The sequence below is a fragment of the Protomyctophum bolini genome (genome assembly GCF_963924005.1).
Source record: "Protomyctophum bolini genome assembly, contig: SCAFFOLD_53, whole genome shotgun sequence".
In the NCBI taxonomy this organism is placed as follows: Eukaryota; Metazoa; Chordata; class Actinopteri; order Myctophiformes; family Myctophidae; genus Protomyctophum; species Protomyctophum bolini.
The window spans coordinates 43,262-65,110 of NW_027666051.1; the positions used below are offsets into that span (position 1 = coordinate 43,262).

Sequence of the window (21,849 nt, forward strand, 5' to 3'; positions counted from 1 at the left end):
ATGTGTCTGCATGAACGCGCCACGAGGGCGCCCACTGGGGACAATCGTGGCGAATCTTCAAAGGGCTTTTTGGGGCTGAGGAGAGAAAAAGGCTGACACCTTGTTGACTTTGCATTTCCACCAGATGCTCATGGTAATTATCTTAAGAAAACCGGTTTAGACCAAAACTCCGACTCAGCTAGACAAAGAAAATTTGTTATGCCCGCCAAAAAGTAAAGACCACCTCTCTTTTATATATGCGAGAAACCTCCGTTTCTCGCTCTCTTTTTCCAACTTGCAAACCACGGAGCAGTCGCAAAGCCAGCAGCTAGCGACCACTACAGCAGAGGCCTATTTTGACCATAGGAGCATCCGAGCCCTACAGCGGTCTAGGTCTCTGGCTCCTTCAAAGCTACTTAGTTTAATTAATAACTAAACAGGTCGCGTTATCCGATACAACGCGACTACCGAGAGACTCAACATTTGTTTACCTGGCTCTGCAGATCTGAGGAACACCTAGAGGAATTGGTCTACTAAAAGGTGGGTCGGAGAAAAGATTATTCACTGAGCTAGTAACGACAACCTTGGCTTCTCTAGTCAGTAAACTAAAATTAGTTTAAAAAAAAGATTGAATGGCTAACTATCCCGGTAGAATTTACTATGGACTTAGGGAATAGCACTAGCGATAGCTATCCCTTTCACGTCCTCTTCCTTATTTTCTTAAATGGAAAGTAACCATTCCATTCTTTTTCCTTTCTTTTCCTTTTCCCTTCTTCCCTAATGCATTGCTTGTTTTATATGAATACTGCTAAATTCCCGACTGAAGTGCACATGAATAGATATTTGAAAGGAGGGTGCACTGTGATTACTCAAACTTGCGTTTGAGTCATAGTGTAATATTATCCTGACTGTTCGTGTGCCCGTCAGTACCAGGAAGCGCATTTTAATCAGCTGAACTCATGTTTCAGATGTGATTGAAATGACGCGCGTATTCAAGCGAATATGTGTTGTTTAAAGTAACACCCCACTTGATTTGTAAAAGATTCGTACCAGTTAGTTTAAGCGCAAAAGCGCTTGTCTATCTGACACGAATCAATACAATTTTGTCTCGAAACTTTTCACTCTGGCTCATGTTCAGATTAATTGATTCGTGAACAAAGGGTGTACAGCTGTGTGTTTTGAAACATTTGTAACCGTATAATCGATATCAATAAAAATACACAATTGATTACTATTATTCACTTGTTTATTGGCAGTTTATTTCGATGTACGTGTCTGTGTCTTGAAACATGTGTAAAAATGGAATTCTAGCTATTTATTTGTAAGTGATCGAACTCACGTCTTGCAAGAGAGACGTTTTTTTAAATGTGATGCGCTGGAATAGACATATAGTATTCACGAGTCATTTTAATATGACTTTGGAATGTTATATGGATGATTTACCATTTTGAGTTAATCTGCTATATTCTTGACTATCTGACTACAGTGTGGAATAGACAACACCATGACATCACAGAATAACAGGAAGATAACAATTTAGATATCAAAGACTATGAAGACTGAATGTTAGTTTGATTTCCCCCAATATTATGAAAAAGAAGATCATAACCTCTCAGATGTTATTTTTTTAGCGGCCAACTAAGAACATAAGTGACGGGTTGGAACAAGCATTTAAGGCGAGACATGGCAAGTGAAATCATGATTTTTCAATTTTGTGCTATTTTGCTTCCTAAACATGTTTTCTTTCAAACTAAAGCAAAATTCAAGCTACAGATTTAGATGTTTATTTTAGTAGTTTATTTTAGCCAATGACAGCTCGTTTTGCTGGGTGAAAATCCACCCTCTCTATTTTCATGATTGGTTGTTGGTACAGTACAAAGGAAGTGACCATATTTGGATCAGACCACAGTCAGCTCGAGGTCCAGACCTTTCTAATGATATATGGCATAATACGTTGATGCCAAGGTTTGGATGAGATATTTTGTCTCAAAATAGTGGCTTCAAATAAAATGTTTTGGAATTTTACAATACAAATCTTTAAAGGCTGTTTTTCTCAAAATGAGTTTTCCTCATACCTGGGACAAAGAATCTCCACTTCAGTTGCACTCACATACACCTACACAGTCACATACACACAACTTTACAGTCTTATTCATAACTATATTCTGCAGGAACTTACAGAAGGGTTCGTTGATTTCTCATTCACAGCCTGATTTACATCACATTTTATTCCTAAAACATGGCAAAAATTTGTTTTTTTTATGCCTGTTGACACTATTTTCTGATTTGTGGAGTGATAAGTAGAGATATCGAAAATCCCCTAATTTTCTTTGTCTCTAATATGTCAACAAAATGAAACCATACTTTTGAACCTGGCTTTATCTGATCTTCAGATTTATCGTCCCGGAATGTATGCAAATTAGCACATATAATGCCTAATCAGTAATTTGCATATTTAAACATATCATTTCAGAAAACTTGTAATACAAAAAATCTTAGTCTTAATATAATTTATCAACTGGAGAAGTTTCATTGTGATAGCTGTTAGTTAACTTTTTTCCCCTATTCACCTACCATGTCTCACCATCAAGCTTATTAATACATTCTCACCACAGCATTCATATTATATTCACATAATACAGTACATAATAAAACAGAAGTGATCATAATAAAAGTGGTAAATGTATCTTACTTTAGAACTTCCAGTCCACAGTGTGGGCTCTTCAGTGAAGCACAGAGCAGCTCCACTAGTCCTGAGTCCCGCAGGTCGTTTTTACTGAGGTCCAGTTCTCTCAAATGGGAAGGATTAGAGCTGAGAGCTGAAGACACAGCTTCAACACCTGTCTTACTGAGATCACAGCCAGCAAGTCTGTAAATGCAGATTAAATAAGAGATTATCAATACAAAATGAATTATACCTATAGTTCACTGTCATGGAAGTTAATTAAATTAAATCTAGTTATCTAGTATTTAGAGTGTGGAATAGACAACACCATGACATCACAGAATAACAGGAAGATAACAATTTAGATATCAAAGACTATGAAGACTGAATGTTAGTTTGATTTCCCCCAATATTATGAAAAAGAAGACCATAACCTCTCAGATGTTATTTTTTTTAGCGGCCAACTACAGTAAGAACATAACTACATAAGTGACGGGTTGGAACAAGCATTTTAGGCCGAGACATGGCAAGTGAAATCATGATTTTTCAATTTTGTGCTATTTTGCTTCCTAAACATGTTTTCTTTCAAACTAAAGCAAAATAAACGTTCAAACTACAGATTTAGATGTTTATTTTAGTAGTTTATTTTAGCCAATGACAGCTCGTTTTGCTGGGTGAAAATCCACCCTATCTATTTTCATGATTGGTTGTTGGTACAAAGGAAGTGACCATATTTGGATCCAACCACAGTCAGCTCGAGGTCCAGACCTTTCTAATGATATATGGCATAATACGTTGATGCCAAGGTTTGAATGAGATATTTTGTCTCAAAATAGTGGCTTCAAATAAAACGTTTTGGAATTTTACAATACAAATCTTTAAAGGCCGTTTTCTCAAAATGAGTTATATTAATCAGCTTAGCAAGGCTGCTCACTTATGGGAGTTTGCGCCCCCTAGCGTAAACACAGAAGCATTATATAAACTCACAGACAATTTTGGCTGGGACTTTGAGACGTGATGACGTTGAGAACCGCCCACCGTTGCGCTAGTATAAAGCGCGTCAACGTCCCTTAGTCTCCATTCATTTGTTTCTTCTCATGTGTGTAACACAGCGCAAGCGAAGTCTCCCTAAGGTTTAGCATCTGAGTTATTTCCATAAGGACGAGAAACTTCTCGGTACCGCGGAAACTGCTTTCCTAGAGGCTTCGAGAAGTAAAGAAAAACGGTAATAGTGTGGTACGAGGCGTATTTCCGTAGGATTTTTTTGCTAAAAGTGATTTTTTTGCTTTTTTGGCTTTCATAGGGACCAAAAAGTCTGATAATTATGGGGTTCAAATTTTCCCGACCCCCACCCCTTTTTTGGGGGGTCATATATTTTGGGACCTCCCATAATAGTACGCCAGACAATGAATGTCCGATTTTCATAATATTAGTGTTGTTTTATAGGTTTTTTTATATTCTGAGTTGATTTATTACACTTTGAAAGTAGCCAGAATAATATTTTCTGACTTTTGGTTGGGGTCTTTCTTCACCTGGGACCCCCGGACTCATCTCAGTACTCATTACACATTACATTCCTCGCTCTGCTCCTGTTCCAGAACGATGTCAAATTAGATAATAATATAAGCATTACATTTTTTTGTAGCTGGTCACTGATTACAAAAATGAATGGTAGCTAATACCAGGGGTCTTCCACAGGGGGTCCGGGACCAGTTTTTCCCCTATTAGTGTGGTACGAGGTGTATTTCCGTAGGATTTTTTTTGCTAAAAGTGCTTTTTTTGCTTTTTTGGCTTTCATAGGGACCAAACTGTCAGAAAATGATGGGGTTCAAATTTTCCCGACCCCCACCCCTTATTTGGGGGGGTCATATATTTTGGGACCTCCCATAATAGTACGCCAGACAATTAATGTCCGCTTTTCATAATATTAGGGTTGTTTTATAGGGTTTTAAATATTCTGAGTTGATTTATTACACTTTGAAAGTAGCCAGAATAATCTTTTCTGACTTTAGGTTGGGGTCTTTCTTCACCGGGACCCCCCTGACTCATCTCAGTACTCATTACATTCCTCGCTCTGCTCCTGTTCCAGAACAATGTCAAATTAGATAATACTTAAAGCATTAAAAGCTTTTGTAGCTGGGCACTGATTACAAAAATGAGTAGTAGTTAATACCAGGGGTCTTCCACAGGGGGCCGGGACTAGTTTTTCCCCTATTCTTGCACCCATATATACAGATTTTCAAGTATTTCGAATAGTATTAGAATATATTGCGTTTATGTAAAGTACTTTGATAGTTTATTAGTATTCTACCATTATTGTTGACAGATGTTACTGCAGGGAATAAAGGTATTGCAACTTCTCACTTTGGGCATGCAGAATGTGTCCATTTATTTCACACACTGCACTCACACTAACAACACAACACACACACACACACACACACACACACACACACACACACACACACCTATCCTCTTAAAGAGCCCATGGTCAATTATGCCTACAATACATTATTTGCAGGATCTATTCATCTTCGTCATCATCATCTTGAATGTCCTCCCTAATAGTGTTGACACAGTCTCCACCATAGCATTTGCAGAGAGGAGTGCAAGGCAGGTTATTGTTTGAGCAGCTGCACCGTCCCTTGCAACCTGCTTTGCAACCACATTTGATGAGCTCAAGTATTGCTTTTGGAGCAGGGAGGGCAAGACACCTGACTGGAACATATACCCTCCACTATCTGAATTCCATCCATTATGTTCGATTGGTGGAAGCTCAGGGCAATTTGGCAGGTATGAATGACTTATCCCGCATTGTGACGTAGTTGGCACAGAGGATATGTGGTAGCAGTGCAGCACGAGTTGGAGGTAGCATCTCACCCTCCAAGTTCTTTGACCGAAATAGTTCCTATCTGAGTAATGGCAAGGTTGTTGGACCTTTTGGACTATAAACACGCCATGCAAAATGCTCCAATGACTCCAATTGTGATGGAAGCTTGCCGTTAACAAGCTCAGGAGGAATGGAACCCATTCCAAGGTCCTTGAAGCAATTAATGGCAGGATCATCATCATCATCAAGCCTCAAGTAGTCATTGACCCATGTCTTCTTGGAGATTCCAACTAAGTTTCCTCCCCAGTCAGCACCAGAAAAATTGTGTAAGCCCAGGAAAATTGTGTAGGCCCAGGAAGAATGTCATGTATTGCCCCATCTGACACAAGCGCTGATGAAACCAGACTCTTCAATGGTGTGTTCTCTTTGAACAGATTGCCTCCACAGTGCAACTCAATCAATTTACATTGCTTGAGAGCATTTTCTCTTGACCACAATGCAATCTCTCCTGAGAGCTGATAATGTTCTTTCCTTGAAGACCTGGAAGCTTTTGGGAAGCTGTTGAGGTACTGATTCACTAGACCAGAAAGATGAGGTGTGGTAGTGACTAGTCGGTCCAGAGCTGCTTCATCTCTACTGAGTCCAACCATCCCACCATGTCCCTTTAGCTTCTTGATTTCCTGCTCAAGGGCTTGATCTGTGAAGAGATGAGTGAACGGTATCTCTGACTTTGCCAGTTGCCACCACAAATTCACCTGACTTCAGTGCGTTCCATGTTTCTGGGTCATCCTGTTCAAGAGCGTTCATTTGGGCAAGATAGTCGAGCATATTTAAGGAGATCACGAGCAAAGAAATACTTGATGAGTTCCTCTAAGGATGACAAGTAGCCCTCCCAGTCACCTGACCGACAACAGAAAGACAAAGAGAAAAGAGAAAGACAGCAGCAGCCTGGCTGATGTTGGCTGATCTTTATTTAGCAGCAATATTTGCTACACTTGGGTCTGAGGCACCTTACTTTGAAAATAGCTGATCTACAAGCTCAAACTACAACCTTGTAGATCAGCTATTGTTGGCTAAAGTTCTCCTTGGAAAAGGGATGGTATGGTTCAAGTGGTTTAATGTAAAAAAAGAAAAAAAGTTCCTATCCCACAATGATTTGGTGGGCCCCTGTATAGTAACTCTGAGGACCCCCTAGGGGTCATGGGCCCCCTGTGGAAGACCCCTCGTATTGGCTACTACATTTTTTTTATATCAGAGCCCAGCTACAAATACTTTTATGCTTCATTTATGATCTAATTTGACAATATTCTGGAGCAGGAGCAGAGCGAGGAATGTAATGAGAACTGGAATAGGCCCAGGGGTCAGTACGGGAGGTCCCAGGTGAGGAAACACCCCTACCAAAAGTAAAAAAAGATTATTCTGACCACTTTAAAAGTTTAAGAAATCAACTCAGAATGTTTTAAAACATACAAAACAATTCTAATATTATGAAAATCGGACATTAACTGGCTGGCATACTGTTCTGGGAGGTCCCAAATAGATGACCCCCCCAGAAACGGGGTGGGGGTCGGGAAAATTTGAACCCCATCATTTTCTCATAGTTTGGACTCTATAGAACCAAGATCTGCAAAAAAAACAATTTTAGCACAAAAATCCTACGGGAGCTGTTTTTTTGACGCCTCGTACCACACTATAAGTCCGTTTTCCTTAACCAAGGTTAATAATAACTTGGTGGGTTATGTAACTTGTGTGGTGGCTCGGCCCTGCTAAGTTTCTTTACCCGTGTGACGGTCTTTGACACGGCTAGCAATAGCGTGTTTTTGCTTCCACACAAACTTCGGTGACTTAAGGTCCCGAACGTGTGACGGGCTAGAAACGGTCTCGACCCTTTGCTAGTTTCCACACGTGTGCCGGCATCGGTGGCTGCTACCATTAGCCTGCTGTAACCGACACAACACACGCACGTACCGCGGCCTCGAAGCCCGTGACAGCGTGGTGAGCTGCACAAAATATAGTAATATTTCTGCTTAGCTTTCACGTTTGTGTTGACGGCCTGCGTTAACAGCTAGTGTAGCCGACACAGCACACGCACGTCCCGCGGCCCCGAAGCCCGTGACGGCGTGGTGAGCTGCACAAAATTTAGTAATATTTCTGCTTAGCTCTCACGTCTGTGTTGACGGCCTGCGTTAACAGCTAGTGTAGCCGACACAGCACACGCACGTCCCGCGGCCCCGAAGCCCGTGACGGCGTGGTGAGCTGCACAAAATATAGTAATATTTCTGCTTAGCTCTCACGTCTGTGTTGACGGCCTGCGTTAACAGCTAGTGATAGCTCTTTTCTCTGCCTCCACACGACGCAACGCCCCGCGGCCCTTCAAGCCCGTGGCGGCGTGGTATTCTGAACAGCATATAGTAATATTTCTGTTTAGCTCTCACGTTTGTGTTGACGGCCTGCATTAACAGCTAATAATAGCTCTTTTCTCGGCCTCCACATACAACGCCCCGCGGCCTTTCTAGCCCGTGGCGCCGTGGTATTCTGAACAGCATATAGTAATATTTCTGTTTAGCTCTCACGTTTGTGTTGACGGCCTGCATTAACAGCTAATAATAGCTCTTTTCTCGGCCTCCACATACAACACCCCGCGGCCTTCTAGCCCGTGGCGCCGTGTATTCTAAACTGCATATAGTAATATTTCTGTTTAGCTCTCACGTTTGTGTTGACGGCCTGCGTTAACAGCTAGTAATAGCTCTTTTCTCGGCCTCCACATACAACGTCCCGCGGCCTTTCGAGCCCGCGGCAGCGTGGTGATCTGAAACGCGCAGCCTTGTGAAACTGATTGATTAAACTCGCAGTTACTGTTGTAACCAGGGTTATATGAACCAGCGAGCCTTGCCTGTAACGTGTTCGCCCACGAAGCCTCCACCTACGTGGCTGCTTGTAACTCTGCTCTTCGTTTCCACGTGCTTCTAAGCCTCGTGTGATGGCAGAGTCCCCGACCACAACCCGTCGCCAACGCCGCCGCGCCCGGGCGGACGCTCACAGCCAGTGCATACAAGGGGCGTGCAAGACCTGCAAGGGCCTGCTCGCCCATGACGACTTGCATGACGAGTGTCTCTACTGCCTGGGCTATGGCAACCTCTATTGCACGGAAGGCCTACACTGCCGCTCTGAAACAAGGAGCCAGGCACTGGTCCCCTGACATGGAGGCGCCGCTCTCCGACGCCCCGATGATTCAAACAGCATATAGTGATATGCCTGTTTAGCTCTCACGCTGTGTTGACGGTCTGGGTGAACAGCTAGTGATAGCTCTTTCCCCAGCTTCCACACACGACGTCCCGCGGCCCTTCGAGCCCACGGCAGCGTGTTGGTCTGAAACTTACAGCCCTGTGAAACTGATTGATAAAACTCGAGGGTACTGTTAGTAACCCGGGTGGCATGAATCAGCGAACCATGCAGGTAGCGTGTTCGCCCACGGAGCCTCCGCCTACGTGGCTGATGGCTCGGGCTGCTGCTTCGCACCCCACTGATGTGGCGGTCTGCGACTCAGCTATCGCTGCACTTAGCTTGTAAGAGCGGCCATTGAAGCGGAGGTTACTGACGTAACTAGGGCTCCTTAATCGGCGAGCCCTGCCTGCGACCTGTCCGCCCACGCCTCTCTTGACCTTACAGGATGAGGCGGCTGCTCGCAGCGGCATGCCACTTCCTGCCTGGACCCTCACTAACTCGGTCCCCCACAAGTGGGCGACCTTGTGAAACTGCTTATTGAAACTGGGGGTTACTCTTGTGACCATAGTTCTATTAAACAGTAAGTCCGCTTTCTTTACTAAGTTAGCACTAACTCAATGGGTAATTTAGCTCTGTGTGTTGGCCTAGCAGGCTTCTTTACCAGTGTGACGGTCTGTAACGCGGCTAGCTACGGCCCGTTTTGCTTCCACACGAACCCTCGGTGACCTACAGGTCTCGAACGTGTGAAGAGCCGTGAACGGTGTACAACCTCATGTTAGCTTCCACACGGTGCCGGCATTAGCGGTAGCTACTGGTAGCCCGCTCTAGCCGAGACACACACCTACACGCCCTGTGGCTTTGGGTCTGCGACGATGGGGCGAACTGAGCAGCATATAGCAATATTCTGTTTAAGCTCCCGCGTTGTGTGACGGTACCTGCTAAACCGCTAACGATTTCTTGACCTTGCAAGATAATAGGTTGCTGGCAATAGCCCGGCTTAAGTCCCATCTGAGTGACGTTCTCCTGTGACGAGACCTCTCTCTAACGTGACTACCTGCCAACTCGGCTCTTCACGGGCGTGCTACGTGCAGCTTCGTGAAAGGGCCTGCGAGGACATGAGGTTACTAGCGTAACCGGGGTTTTGTGGACCAGCGGGTGCTTGTCTACGGCTTCCGTCACGTGTTTCCTGGCTACAGGAATGAGTGGCGACCTTCTGGCTTGACGGCTTTGCCCTGGCTTCCACTTAGACAATGCCGCCTCGGTTTCCCACAAGTGGGCGACCTTAGGAAACAGCCTGTTTCCATGCTGTGTGACGGTCTGTGATAACGGCCATAGATGGCCCTATTCTCAGCTTCCACATGCCTATGACACCGGCGAGCTTGGTCTACGGTTTCAGTCACGTGTTTCCTGGTCTACAGGGAAAAGTGGCTACCCCCAGCCTGACGGCTTTGCCCCGGCTTCCACCTAGACAATGCCAACTCGGTCCCCCACAAATGGGCGACCTCAGGAAACAGTTTGGTTTCCGCGCTGTGTGACGGTCTGTGATGATGGCTATAGATGGCCCTACTCTCAGCTTCCACACGCCTGACCAGAAGGGACGCCGCTCTACCACGAAAAGGTTCGGAGCTGGCTTCAACCCCTCTGGCGCTGTGTCTACAGGACTGGAATCGTTGTGGTGTTCATCCTTGGGGGTTGAACACCACCTCGAAGGGTAACAAACTACAGTTTGCCAGGAGACCTCCCACTTGTGGGAGCGTTCTGTTTTCGCAAGCGAGTGGTCAGTCAGCCGAGGTTCTCCAGGACGAGATAACGTCTCTGCTGGAGAAGAAGGCTATACGTGTGGTGTCTATGGAACAGAGCAACGCCGGGGTTTACTCCCGCTACTTTCTCGTGAAGAAGAAAGGGGGGGGCATGCGGCCCATTCTAGACCTACGTGCTCTGAACGGCTATTTGAAAGTGTTTCGCTTCAAAATGCTCACGAGCAAGGCTCTGCTGCTCATGATGCGTCGAGGGGACTGGTATACAACTCTCGATCTCAGGGACGCGTATTTCCACATTCCCATCTACCCACCACACAGAAAATTCCTGCGGTTCGGCTTCAAGGGACAGATATACAAATATCTGGTCCTTCCGTTCGGACTGTCACTAAGTCCAAGGACTTTTGTGAAGTGTACACAGACGATGTGCTATATCAACAAGCAAGGGGTCCTACGGTCCACCAAACTGCATGCGTTAGCACACAGGCTGACGCTATGGTGCGACGAGCACCTTTCGGTCAGAGCCTCCCAAGTTCCGGGACTCCAGAACACGGGGGCGGATCCGTTATCCAGGGGCCGATACCTCTACGCGGCTTGGTCACTGCACAAGACAGTGGCCAGGCAGATGTGGGGGAGGTTCGGCGTGCCACGAGTGGATCTGTTTGTGTCGGAAGAGAACAGCAAGTGTCCTCTGTTCTTCTTCATAGCAGGGACGGTTCCGCTAGGTTTGGATGCCTTGGCGCACCGTTGGCCCCGGGGCCTTCTTTACGCTTTCCCCCATCCTTTCCCTCACCGCTTTCTCTCATCCTTCCCACACTGGAGAGGGTGAGGACGCAGTGCCTGTCGGTGATCTTAGTGGCCCCAGGATGGGGCTCTTGGAGGTCGGACATTGTCCCTCTCCTGTACGATCGGCCCTGGCAGCTTCCAGTACGCAGGGACCTATTGACTCAGGCGGGGGGCGAGATATTCCACCCGCGGCCGGAAGATCTAGACCTCTGTGCCTGGCCCGTGAAAGGCTGAATCTTGGCGCGGAGGGTCTTCCCCAGAGCGTCATCAACACTATTCAGTGTGCGAGGACGCAGTCGACCAGGGATGCCTATGATTTGAGGTGGCGGTTGTTTGAGGACTGGTGTTCACCAGCTCAAGTGGTGCCTTTTCAAGCGCCAGTGAGGGTCGTTCTGTCGTTCCTCCAGGACCTCTTGGATAAAGGCAGAGCCTTTAGTACTGTCAAGGTGTATCTGGCTGCTGTCTCTGCCTGCCACATCGGTTTTGAGGACAGGACGGTGGGCCAGCTCCCGCTGGTACGCCAGTTCATGAAGGGAGCTAGTCGTCTCCTTCCGGTGACTAAGTCTCTGGTCCCTTCATGGGACCTTGCTTTGGTTCTGGACTCTCTGTCCCGACCACCGTTTGAGCCCTTGGAGGGGTTGAGTATGAAGCTATTGTCGCTGAAGACAGCGTTGTTAATAGCTTTGGTGACCGCTAAGAGGGTCGGTGATATCCATGCGTTGTCCACGAGTGCGGAATGCATGAGGTTTAATGGGGATGCTAGGGTGGTCATGAAGACCAATCCGGCGTTTTTACCTAAGAACCGCCTGGCTACCCCGGTACCGATGGACCTGGTGGCGTTCTGTCCGCCCCCCTTTGCCTCTGAGGAGGAGAAGAGGAGGCATAACCTCTGTCCGGTGAGGGCATTGAGGTTGTATTGGACAAAACTAAGGCGACAAGGAAGACTACACAGCTGTTTGTCTCCTGGGATCCCAAGACTGTGGGACTGCCTATCTCGAAGATTAGGCTTTCCCAGTGGATCGTGGAGGCTATAGAGCGGGCTTACTCTGGTAGGAATATGGTGCCTCCCATAGGGTTGAAGGCGCATTCCACGAGGGGTATGGCGTCATCCTGGGCCCTCTGTAGGGGGGTCTCTGTTCAGGATGTTTGTTCCGCTGCAAGTTGGGCATCGTCTTCCACTTTTGCCACCTTCTATAGGCTGGATGTGACGGCAGCGCCGATGGCGCATGCGGTCCTGAGCGTGGCCTCCAGTTAGTGGAGTGACTTGGCTCCCTGGGGGGACATTGGTCTTCTCCAGGGTGCTGAGCTGGTTGTTCTGTCGGCTCCTCTTAGGCGCTTATGACAGACCTGGGCCAGGTTGGCTTTCCCAAGGAGGGGCAGTAGTCCTTTTGGGGACGTACTGTGGTCCTTGCTCACAGATGGTACGGGCCCTAAGGGTCCAGACTTCGCGATGACAATAAGGGAGTTAATAAAGTCTCCCATAAGTGAGCAGCCTTGCTAAGCTGATTAATATAACTAGGGGTTACGTATGTAACCAAAGTTATATAACAGCGAGCAAGGCTGCTCACTAGGATTCCCTTCTTGTTGCTTGAGAAGAGAACAATTGTTATCGAATGGAGACTAAGGGACGTTGACGCGCTTTATACTAGCGCACCGGTGGGCGGTTCTCAACGTCATCACGTCTCAAAGTCCCAGCCAAAATTGTCTGTGAGTTTATATAATGCTTCTGTGTTTACGCTAGGGGGCGCAAACTCCCATAAGTGAGCAGCCTTGCTCGCTGTTATATAACTTTGGTTACATACGTAACCCCTAGTTTTCCTCATACCTGGGACAAAGAATCTCCACTTCAGTTGCACTCACATACACCTACACAGTCACATACACACAACTTTCCAGTCTTATTCATAACTATATTCTGCAGGAATTTACAGAAGGGTTTGTTGATTTCTCATTCACAGCCTGATTTACATCACATTTTATTCGTAAAACATGCCAAAAATGTGGTTTTTCATTGTGATAGCTATTAGTTAGCTTTTTTCCCCTATTCGCCTATCATGTCTCACCATCAAGCTTATTAATACATTCTCACCACAGCATTCATATTATATTCACATAATACAGTACATAATAAACAGAAGTGATCATAATAAAAGTGGTAAATGTATCTTACTTTAGAACTTCCAGTCCACAGTGTGGGCTCTTCAGTGAAGCACAGAGCAGCTCCACTAGTCCTGAGTCCTGCAGGTCGTTTTCACTGAGGTCCAGTTCTCTCAAATGGGAAGGATTAGAGCTGAGAGCTGAAGACACAGCTTCAACACCTGTCTTACTGAGCTTACAGCCAACAAGTCTGTAAATGCAGATTCAATAAGAGATTATCAATACAAATGATACCTATTTCACTGTCATGGAAGTTAACTAAAACATCTCCTATCTAGTTATCCAGACAAACAGTATTGTGGAATAGACCAGGGGTTCTCAATCTTTTTGGCCGGGGACCCCCAGGGATGCTTTGGCCATGTCTCGCGACCCCCCAGCCCTTCTCTGGAGGGAGATGTCTTTAGTTGGCCGACTGAGGCGATCATGTATATGGACAAATACCTCCTCGACGCAAAAATAAGAAGCTATTGGAAGCTATTTTTCGTGGCACATTATGTTTAATCAAACAAGTATAAGTTTCCAGTGTTTGGGTCGGGAGTGGGGATGTTCTGTGTCTGCGTGCATGACAGGATCCTCATGCAGAGATGCGAGCTGCACGCTCCAGTGAAATTGTACTGCTGAGAAAGATTAGTTAAATTGTGTCGGATAAGGACTTATTGGAGGGTTTTCTGTTAGATATTAAGGCCTGTTTAGGATGTGTCTTAGCGGGGATTTGGCCTGGAAGGCTATATGGAAACACTCATTCTTGAACGAAGTTGAACGTGAGAAAGTGACGTTCACACACGCCAGAAATGAACGTGTTCACAATGACGTTGATCAAACAGAAATACAGTACGTTCACGTTCACCTAAAATATGAACGTGTTTGTGAACGATCGTTCATTGAACGTGTTCAGGGACAACACTGAAGTCAGCATGTTTTCCCAATGCAATCTTACGGAAGCAGTCCTGTGCATGCAGACAGGGTTGACATTGAAGCAGTCCTGTGCATGCAGACAGGGTTGACATTGAAGCAGTCCTGTGCATGCAGACAGGGTTGACATTGAAGCAGTCCTGTGCATGCAGACAGGGTTGACATTGAAGCAGTCCTGTGCATGCAGACAGGGTTGACATTGAAGCAGTCCTGTGCATGCAGACAGGGTTGAGATCGGGAAAACATGGAACCGGCTGTATAAAATGCTGCCTCATTGTAAATGGTGCATTTATGTATCACTTTTATCCAAAGCACATTTCTGTTTAAATTGAGGCGGACGGGAGGCAGACTTTCACTTCTGGTTCATTTCTGGTTTTATCTGTTGCCTAGCAACCTAGCATCATTCATACAGTACGTTGATGAAGAGCGCCATCTATACTAATCCACTGAAAAGACCATAGGACACAATACTGCGTGCTTGGCAGTCAAGTGATGGATTCGATGCGACGTAACATGACGTGATTGGCAGTCAAGTCAATGTGTTGACTACTAACCGAGCCTTTCTGCAGTTCCTCACAGCTGGGACCAGTCTCCTTCGCCCCTCCTCTGATGTGTTGTATTTGTCCAGGTCCAACTCCTCCAGAACCTCCTCTGACATCTGCAGCATGACGGCCAGAGCTGAACACTGGGTCTCAGACAGTTTCTCTGTTCGGTTCTCTGACTTCAGGAACTGTTGGATCTCCTGATGTAATGAGTGGTCGTTCATCTCCATCAGACAGTGGAAGATGTTGATACATCTGTCAGGAGAGACATCTTCATCACGTAACATCTTCTTTAGGTTCTGGATGGCTCTCTGGATCTCCGTGGGACTGTTCTCTGTGTGACCCAGCAGGTCTCCTAACAGACTCTGGTTGGACTCCAGTGAGAGGCCATGAAGGAAGCGGACTAAGAGGTCCAGGTGGCCATTTTTACTCTTCACAGATTTTTCCATGGCAGCTTTCAGGAAGTCTGAGAGGTAGATTTCATCATCATCATCTTCCTCATCCTCATCATGTAGGAATGTCTTCAGGACCTTCATGTTCTTCTGTGTGAAACAGTGGAACAGGTAGACTGCAGCCAGAAACTCCTGGATGCTCAGATGAACAAAGCTGTAGACCGTTTTCTGGAACAGCACACTCTCTGTTTTGAAGATCTGTGTGCACACTCCTGAGTACAGCGCAGCGTCTTTCACATCAAGACCACACTCTTCCAGGTCTTCTTGGTCAAACACGAGGCTACTTTTCTTCAGGTGTTGAAACGCCAGCTCTCCCAGCTTCAGAAAAACATCCCTGTCAGTCTTAGTGAGCTGCTGTTGAGTCCCCTTTTCTTTTTCTTTCTTGTTCACATCATGAGTCCCGTCATACTTCTGCTTCTTCGTGTTTGTCTGAACCAACAGGAAGTGGCAGCACATCTCAGTCAGGCTCTTTGGCAGCTGTCCTATCGTGGTGTGTGTCCTCAACATGTCCAGCAGAACGGTAGCAATGATCCAACAGAAGAGTGGGATGTAACACATGATGTGGAGGCTCCTCCATGTCTTCAAGTGTGAGAGGACTCTGTCGGCCAGCTTCTCTTCACTGAATCTCTTCCTGAAGTACTTCTCCTTCTGGGGGTCTGTGAACCCTCGCACTTCTGTCACCATGTCAACACATGCAGGAGGGATCCGATTGGCTGCTGCGGGTCTGGTGGTTATCCAGAGGAGGGCCGAGGGGAGCAGATTCCTCTTGATGAGGTTCGTCAACAGAGCATCTACCGATGATGTCACTGTGACATCAGAGATGATTTCATTTTTGTCGAAGTGCAACGGAGACCTGGTTTCATCGAGGCCATCGAGGATGAAGCAAACTTTCCAGGCAGCGAGCTGCTCTGCTGTGACCTTCTTTAACGTTGGGTGGAAATCATGGATCAGGTTGATAAGACTGTACTGCTTATCTCTGACCAAGTTCAGCTCCCGGAATGAAAAGGGAACCAGGAGATCTATATCTTGATTCTCCAAACCTCTTGCCCAGTCCAGAGCAAACTTGCGCGCAGAGAATGTTTTTCCGATGCCAGCGATGCCATTGGTCAGAACTGTTTGGCTGGGTTTCTCTCTGCCAGGGAGGATGATCTTAAAGACTTTACAGCAGTCGATTGCATCGTCATGGAAGGTCTTCATGTTGGAAGTTCTCTCAAGCTGTATCACCTCATGTTGGCTATTAACCCCTTCACTCTGTCCCTCTGAGATGTAGAGCTCTGAGTAGGTGCTGGTGAGGGAGTCTCCAGACTCTTCCGTCATGTGGTTTTTCACTCCACCAAGACTGTCCAAACTGACCTTCAAACTGACCTTATAATCGTTCAAATCAACCTGCAGACGGACATCTGAAATGAGAAGAACATTTATGTTTAAAACATTCAGGTTAATTTATAACGTTACATGTTTACAGCACACATTACTAATTAATTACCCCCAGATAATATGCTTTTTGATAAGAAACATTTTGCCAAAGGTAACCACACAAGATCAGCTGTTTTTGTCCAGTTGTTGAGTTGACAGATGTTTAGCTTCATTATTTGCACTTAGATATAATTGACACAGACAGATCATTTGACCATTTGTGACCAGATTTGAATGAGAGCCTGCCATCGAGTAGCCTCCAGCTTTTCACCAGAGGAGAAAAAATAATATTTTTGTTTAATCCAAAATTAGTTATTAGCACAGGCAGACTCTTCACTAGAGCATGTTTGAAATAAGTGTCAGAGCTGAAATCGACATGTAAATATGAAATAAATGTTTAAACATGTAGCTAGGTGTAATGTTATAGAGTCCACAGAAGACATGTAAATATGAAATAAATGCTTAAACATGTAGCTAGGTGTAATGATAGGCCCTCATTTATCAATCGAGTGTAAAATCTGCCACATATTCGAGTGTATAGTACACCCACGTCGCCACGGCATTTATAAAGTGAACGCAAACAGCTGATCCTTCCTTAATTTCGTTCCGACGTTAATAAATGTGACGGCTGAAATCTATCTGGCACGTCCTATGAAATCAAGCCTCGCCCTCGTTTTTGCGACATGAACAACTGCAGTACGACCTTGGAAACCATAGTTATATCAAGTCAAGCCTTCCTTGCCTTGCTGACCGCCTCACCCCCCTCTCATACACACACACACACACACACACACACACACACACACACACACACAGACGCACGCACGCACATGCAACTTGCAAGCAACTGTCACTGTGTGTTAGTTGTCTGTCACTGACCTGCATGCACGTTTATGACATTATACTGTATATTAGATGTCTCTGTCACTGACCTGCATGCACGTTTATTATGACATCACTCACTGTATATTAGATGTCTCCGTCACTGACCTGCATGCACGTTTATGACATCACTCACTGTATATTAGATGTCTCTGTCTCTGACCTGCATGCACGTTTATGACATTATACTGTATATTAGATGTCTCTGCATGTCACTGACCTGCATGCACGTTTATGACATTATACTGTATATTAGATGTCTCTGTCTCTGACCTGCATGCACGTTTATGACATCACTCACTGTATATTAGATGTCTCTGTCACTGACCTGCATGCACGTTTATGACATCACTCACTGTATATTAGATGTCTCTGTCACTGACCTGCATGCACGTTTATGACATTATACTGTATATTAGATGTCTCTGTCTCTGACCTGCATGCACGTTTATGACATCACTCACTGTATATTAGATGTCTCTGTCACTGACCTGCATGCACGTTTATGACATCACTCACTGTATATTAGATGTCTCTGTCTCTGACCTGCATGCACGTTTATGACATCACTCACTGTATATTAGATGTCTCTGTCACTGACCTGCATGCACGTTTATGACATTATACTGTATATTAGATGTCTCTGTCACTGACCTGCATGCACGTTTATGACATCACTCACTGTATATTAGATGTCTCTGTCACTGACCTGCATGCACGTTTATGACATTATACTGTATATTAGATGTCTCTGTCTCTGACCTGCATGCACGTTTATGACATCACTCACTGTATATTAGATGTCTCTGTCTCTGACCTGCATGCACGTTTATGACATCACTCACTGTATATTAGATGTCTCTGTCTCTGACCTGCATGCACGTTTATGACATTATACTGTATATTAGATGTCTCTGTCACTGACCTGCATGCACGTTTATGACATTATACTGTATATTAGATGTCTCTGTCTCTGACCTGCATGCACGTTTATGACATTATACTGTATATTAGATGTCTCTGCATGTCACTGACCTGCATGCACGTTTATGACATTATACTGTATATTAGATGTCTCTGTCTCTGACCTGCATGCACGTTTATGACATCACTCACTGTATATTAGATGTCTCTGTCTCTGACCTGCATGCACGTTTATGACATCACTCACTGTATATTAGATGTCTCTGTCTCTGACCTGCATGCACGTTTATGACATTATACTGTATATTAGATGTCTCTGTCACTGACCTGCATGCACGTTTATGACATTATACTGTATATTAGATGTCTCTGTCTCTGACCTGCATGCACGTTTATGACATTATACTGTATATTAGATGTCTCTGCATGTCACTGACCTGCATGCACGTTTATGACATTATACTGTATATTAGATGTCTCTGTCACTGACCTGCATGCACGTTTATGACATTATACTGTATATTAGATGTCTCTGTCACTGACCTGTATGCACGTTTATGACATTACTCACTGTATATTAGATTGCCTCCCTGCGCAGCCTAACTTCACAAAGTGAAGTTGGCGGTAACGCGTGAGTTTCCATATGCCAAAAAAAAAGAAGCGGCCCCCACTTTGCGCTGCCTCGACACTGTCGGCACAATTATGTCACATTTATTGGCATTCGAGCACGTCGGGTTTATCCTTAATTAAAAGGACGAGACGTAACGCGAGAAAGACATGGCTGTAGATTGCAGTTAGACTTGACTATAGCTGCATAGCCTCGGTCCCAGGCTTACTCATCTGACTATAGCTGCATAGCCTCGGTTCCAGGCTTAGTTATCTGACTATAGCTGCATAGCCTCGGTTCCAGGCTTAGTTATCTGACTATAGCTGCATAGCATCGGTTCCAGGCTTAGTTATCTGACTATAGCTGCATAGCCTCGGTTCCAGGCTTACTTATCTGACTATAGCTGCATAGCCTCGGTCCCAGGCTTACTCATCTGACTATAGCTGCATAGCCTCGGTTCCAGGCTTACTTATCTGACTATAGCTGCATAGCCTCGGTTCCAGGCTTAGTTATCTGCGAAAAGAAAATCTGAAGCTGCAGCACAGAAAATGACTCTCCATCCAGTCATGGAATTAAGGAGGGGGGGGGGTCGGGGGGGCTACCGATATGCGCTCAGAATGCAAAACACTATTTAAATAACTTAAAGCATTGTTTTTAATTGCGCGATTTTAATAAGCTTGCACACTTGGTAATATCCTACCAATTTCATATAATATATTTTTTTATAATAATATTAGTTTTATACATTTTAGGAGTGAAAACATATGTTTAGATGCCTGTGACAGCCTCTCAGCTGGTCAAACAATGCTGCTCCGCCGTTCTACGACAGAAAAACAGGTGAGGACAAAGCGTACGACAGCTCCCGACCAGACGTGACTTTTGAACTCTGTCAAGTTCAATTTCAAGCTTTGGCGGAAATGGTAAATGCCGAAATTATCGGTAATTTCGGCGTGCACCCATATTTTGGCACGGTTGATAAATGAGGGCCTTAGAGTCCACAGAATACATGTAAATATGAAAAAAATGCTTAAACATGTAGCTAGGTGTAATGTTAGAGACCACAGAAGACATGCAAATATGAAATAAATGCTTAAACATTTAGCTAGGTGTAATGTTAGAGACCACAGAATACATGTAAATATGAAATAAATGCTTAAACATGTAGCTAGGTGTAATGTTAGAGACCACAGAAGACATGTAAATATGAAATAAATGCTTAAACATGTAGCTAGTGTAATGTTAGAGACCACAGAAGACATGTAAATATGGAATAAATGCTTAAACATGTAGCTAGGTGTAATGTTAGTCAACAGAAGACATGTAAATATGAAATAAATGCTTAAACATGTAGCTAGGTGTAATGTTAGAGACCACAGAAGACATGTAAATATGGAATAAATGCTTACACATGTAGCTAGGTGTAATGTTAGTCAACAGAAGACATGTACTTATGAAATAAATGCTTAAACGTGTAGCTAGGTGTAATGGTAGAGACACCAGGAGTGAACCTTTCAAGCCTGTTTTCTCAACTCGCTTTCTCAATTCTCTGCAAGACATTACTCTATAAGCCATATCTCCAAAACTGGTGGGTCAAACTGAACAACCAATATGTCAACTTGAAGCTATGATTCCCTGCTTAACGAAAATTACAAAAACTCCAATGGGCCCCAGTCAAATTTGGTCACATTTAGTCTGACTATGAATTTTCAATGAGTGCAGATTCTTACTTTGTCCAGGTGTGGTTTGACTGGGTGTCTTCAGTCCAGGTGTGGTTTGACGGGGTGTCTTCAGTCCAGGTGTGGTTTGACGGGGTGTCTTCAGTCCAGGTGTGGATTGACTGGGTGTCTTCAGTCCAGGGTTCTGCTCAGTCTCACCACGCCTCTCTCTGTGGACATGATTACATATTTACATCCACATTGGAGCCACCTGGTTCCTATGTAGATCCCAAAATCCATCGTTGATTGATTGATTGATTTATACATTTTCATCTATTAATTAACCAGATAATGATGTCAGCTAAACGGTTGTTAACTATGTGTTATTCCCAGCCATCCCTAGTTGATTTATATAGTTTTGTTTATATATATATATATATATATATATATATATATAAACAAAACAATATAAATAAAAAATATATATATAAAAAAAAAAAATATATATATATATATATATATATGTGTCATATTGTATAGTGTTAGTGGTCCTCATTCACAACGGCAAATATATGACGATATAGGTGTAAATGAGATTCTAAAAATGTCTTCTACATCCTGACAGTTTTCATTCTGACTTCTTCTATGTCAGTCTCTCTTCGATTTTTCAAAAATAGCAGACCTACAAGCTCGTAGCACGCCACTCGGTGGCGCGCTATGAGCTTGTAGATCTGCTATTTTTCAATAGCTAAAGCACGACATGATGCTAACACCAAAATGGGTTAAAACTATGATATGACTGTCCGACGTTCAAACACGCTGATGCCATTCAGTAATGTGGTTATTATTATTATTATTTACATATATACTGTAGCCCAGTGGTCCCAAAACTTCTTCATGTCAAGCCCCCACAAAACAACATCTATTAGGCCACGGACCCCCCATTTGAAAACATATGCCAGTGACCCCAATAAGGGAGGATTCTTACGGCTCTAGCAGTGATTCCGAAACATATTAATTTCAAGGACGCCCAGTTTGACACGCATTATGCTACGGACCC

General features: G+C 44.6%; 1 protein-coding gene across 1 annotated transcript in view; it reads right to left on the minus strand.

The window, feature by feature from the left end:
- The window catches only part of LOC308312085 (NACHT, LRR and PYD domains-containing protein 14-like), a gene marked incomplete at both ends in the record, with an annotated part of 65,772 nt that overhangs the window by 22,852 nt on the left and 21,071 nt on the right, over positions 1 to 21,849 (minus strand). Inside the window, 4 exons of the mRNA XM_080794488.1 lie at positions 2,728 to 2,796; positions 13,421 to 13,589; positions 14,866 to 16,705; positions 20,862 to 21,019. Coding sequence (XP_080650614.1) covers positions 2,728 to 2,796; positions 13,421 to 13,589; positions 14,866 to 16,705; positions 20,862 to 21,019 — 2,236 coding nt within the window. The remainder of the gene's footprint in view (positions 1 to 2,727; positions 2,797 to 13,420; positions 13,590 to 14,865; positions 16,706 to 20,861; positions 21,020 to 21,849) is intronic.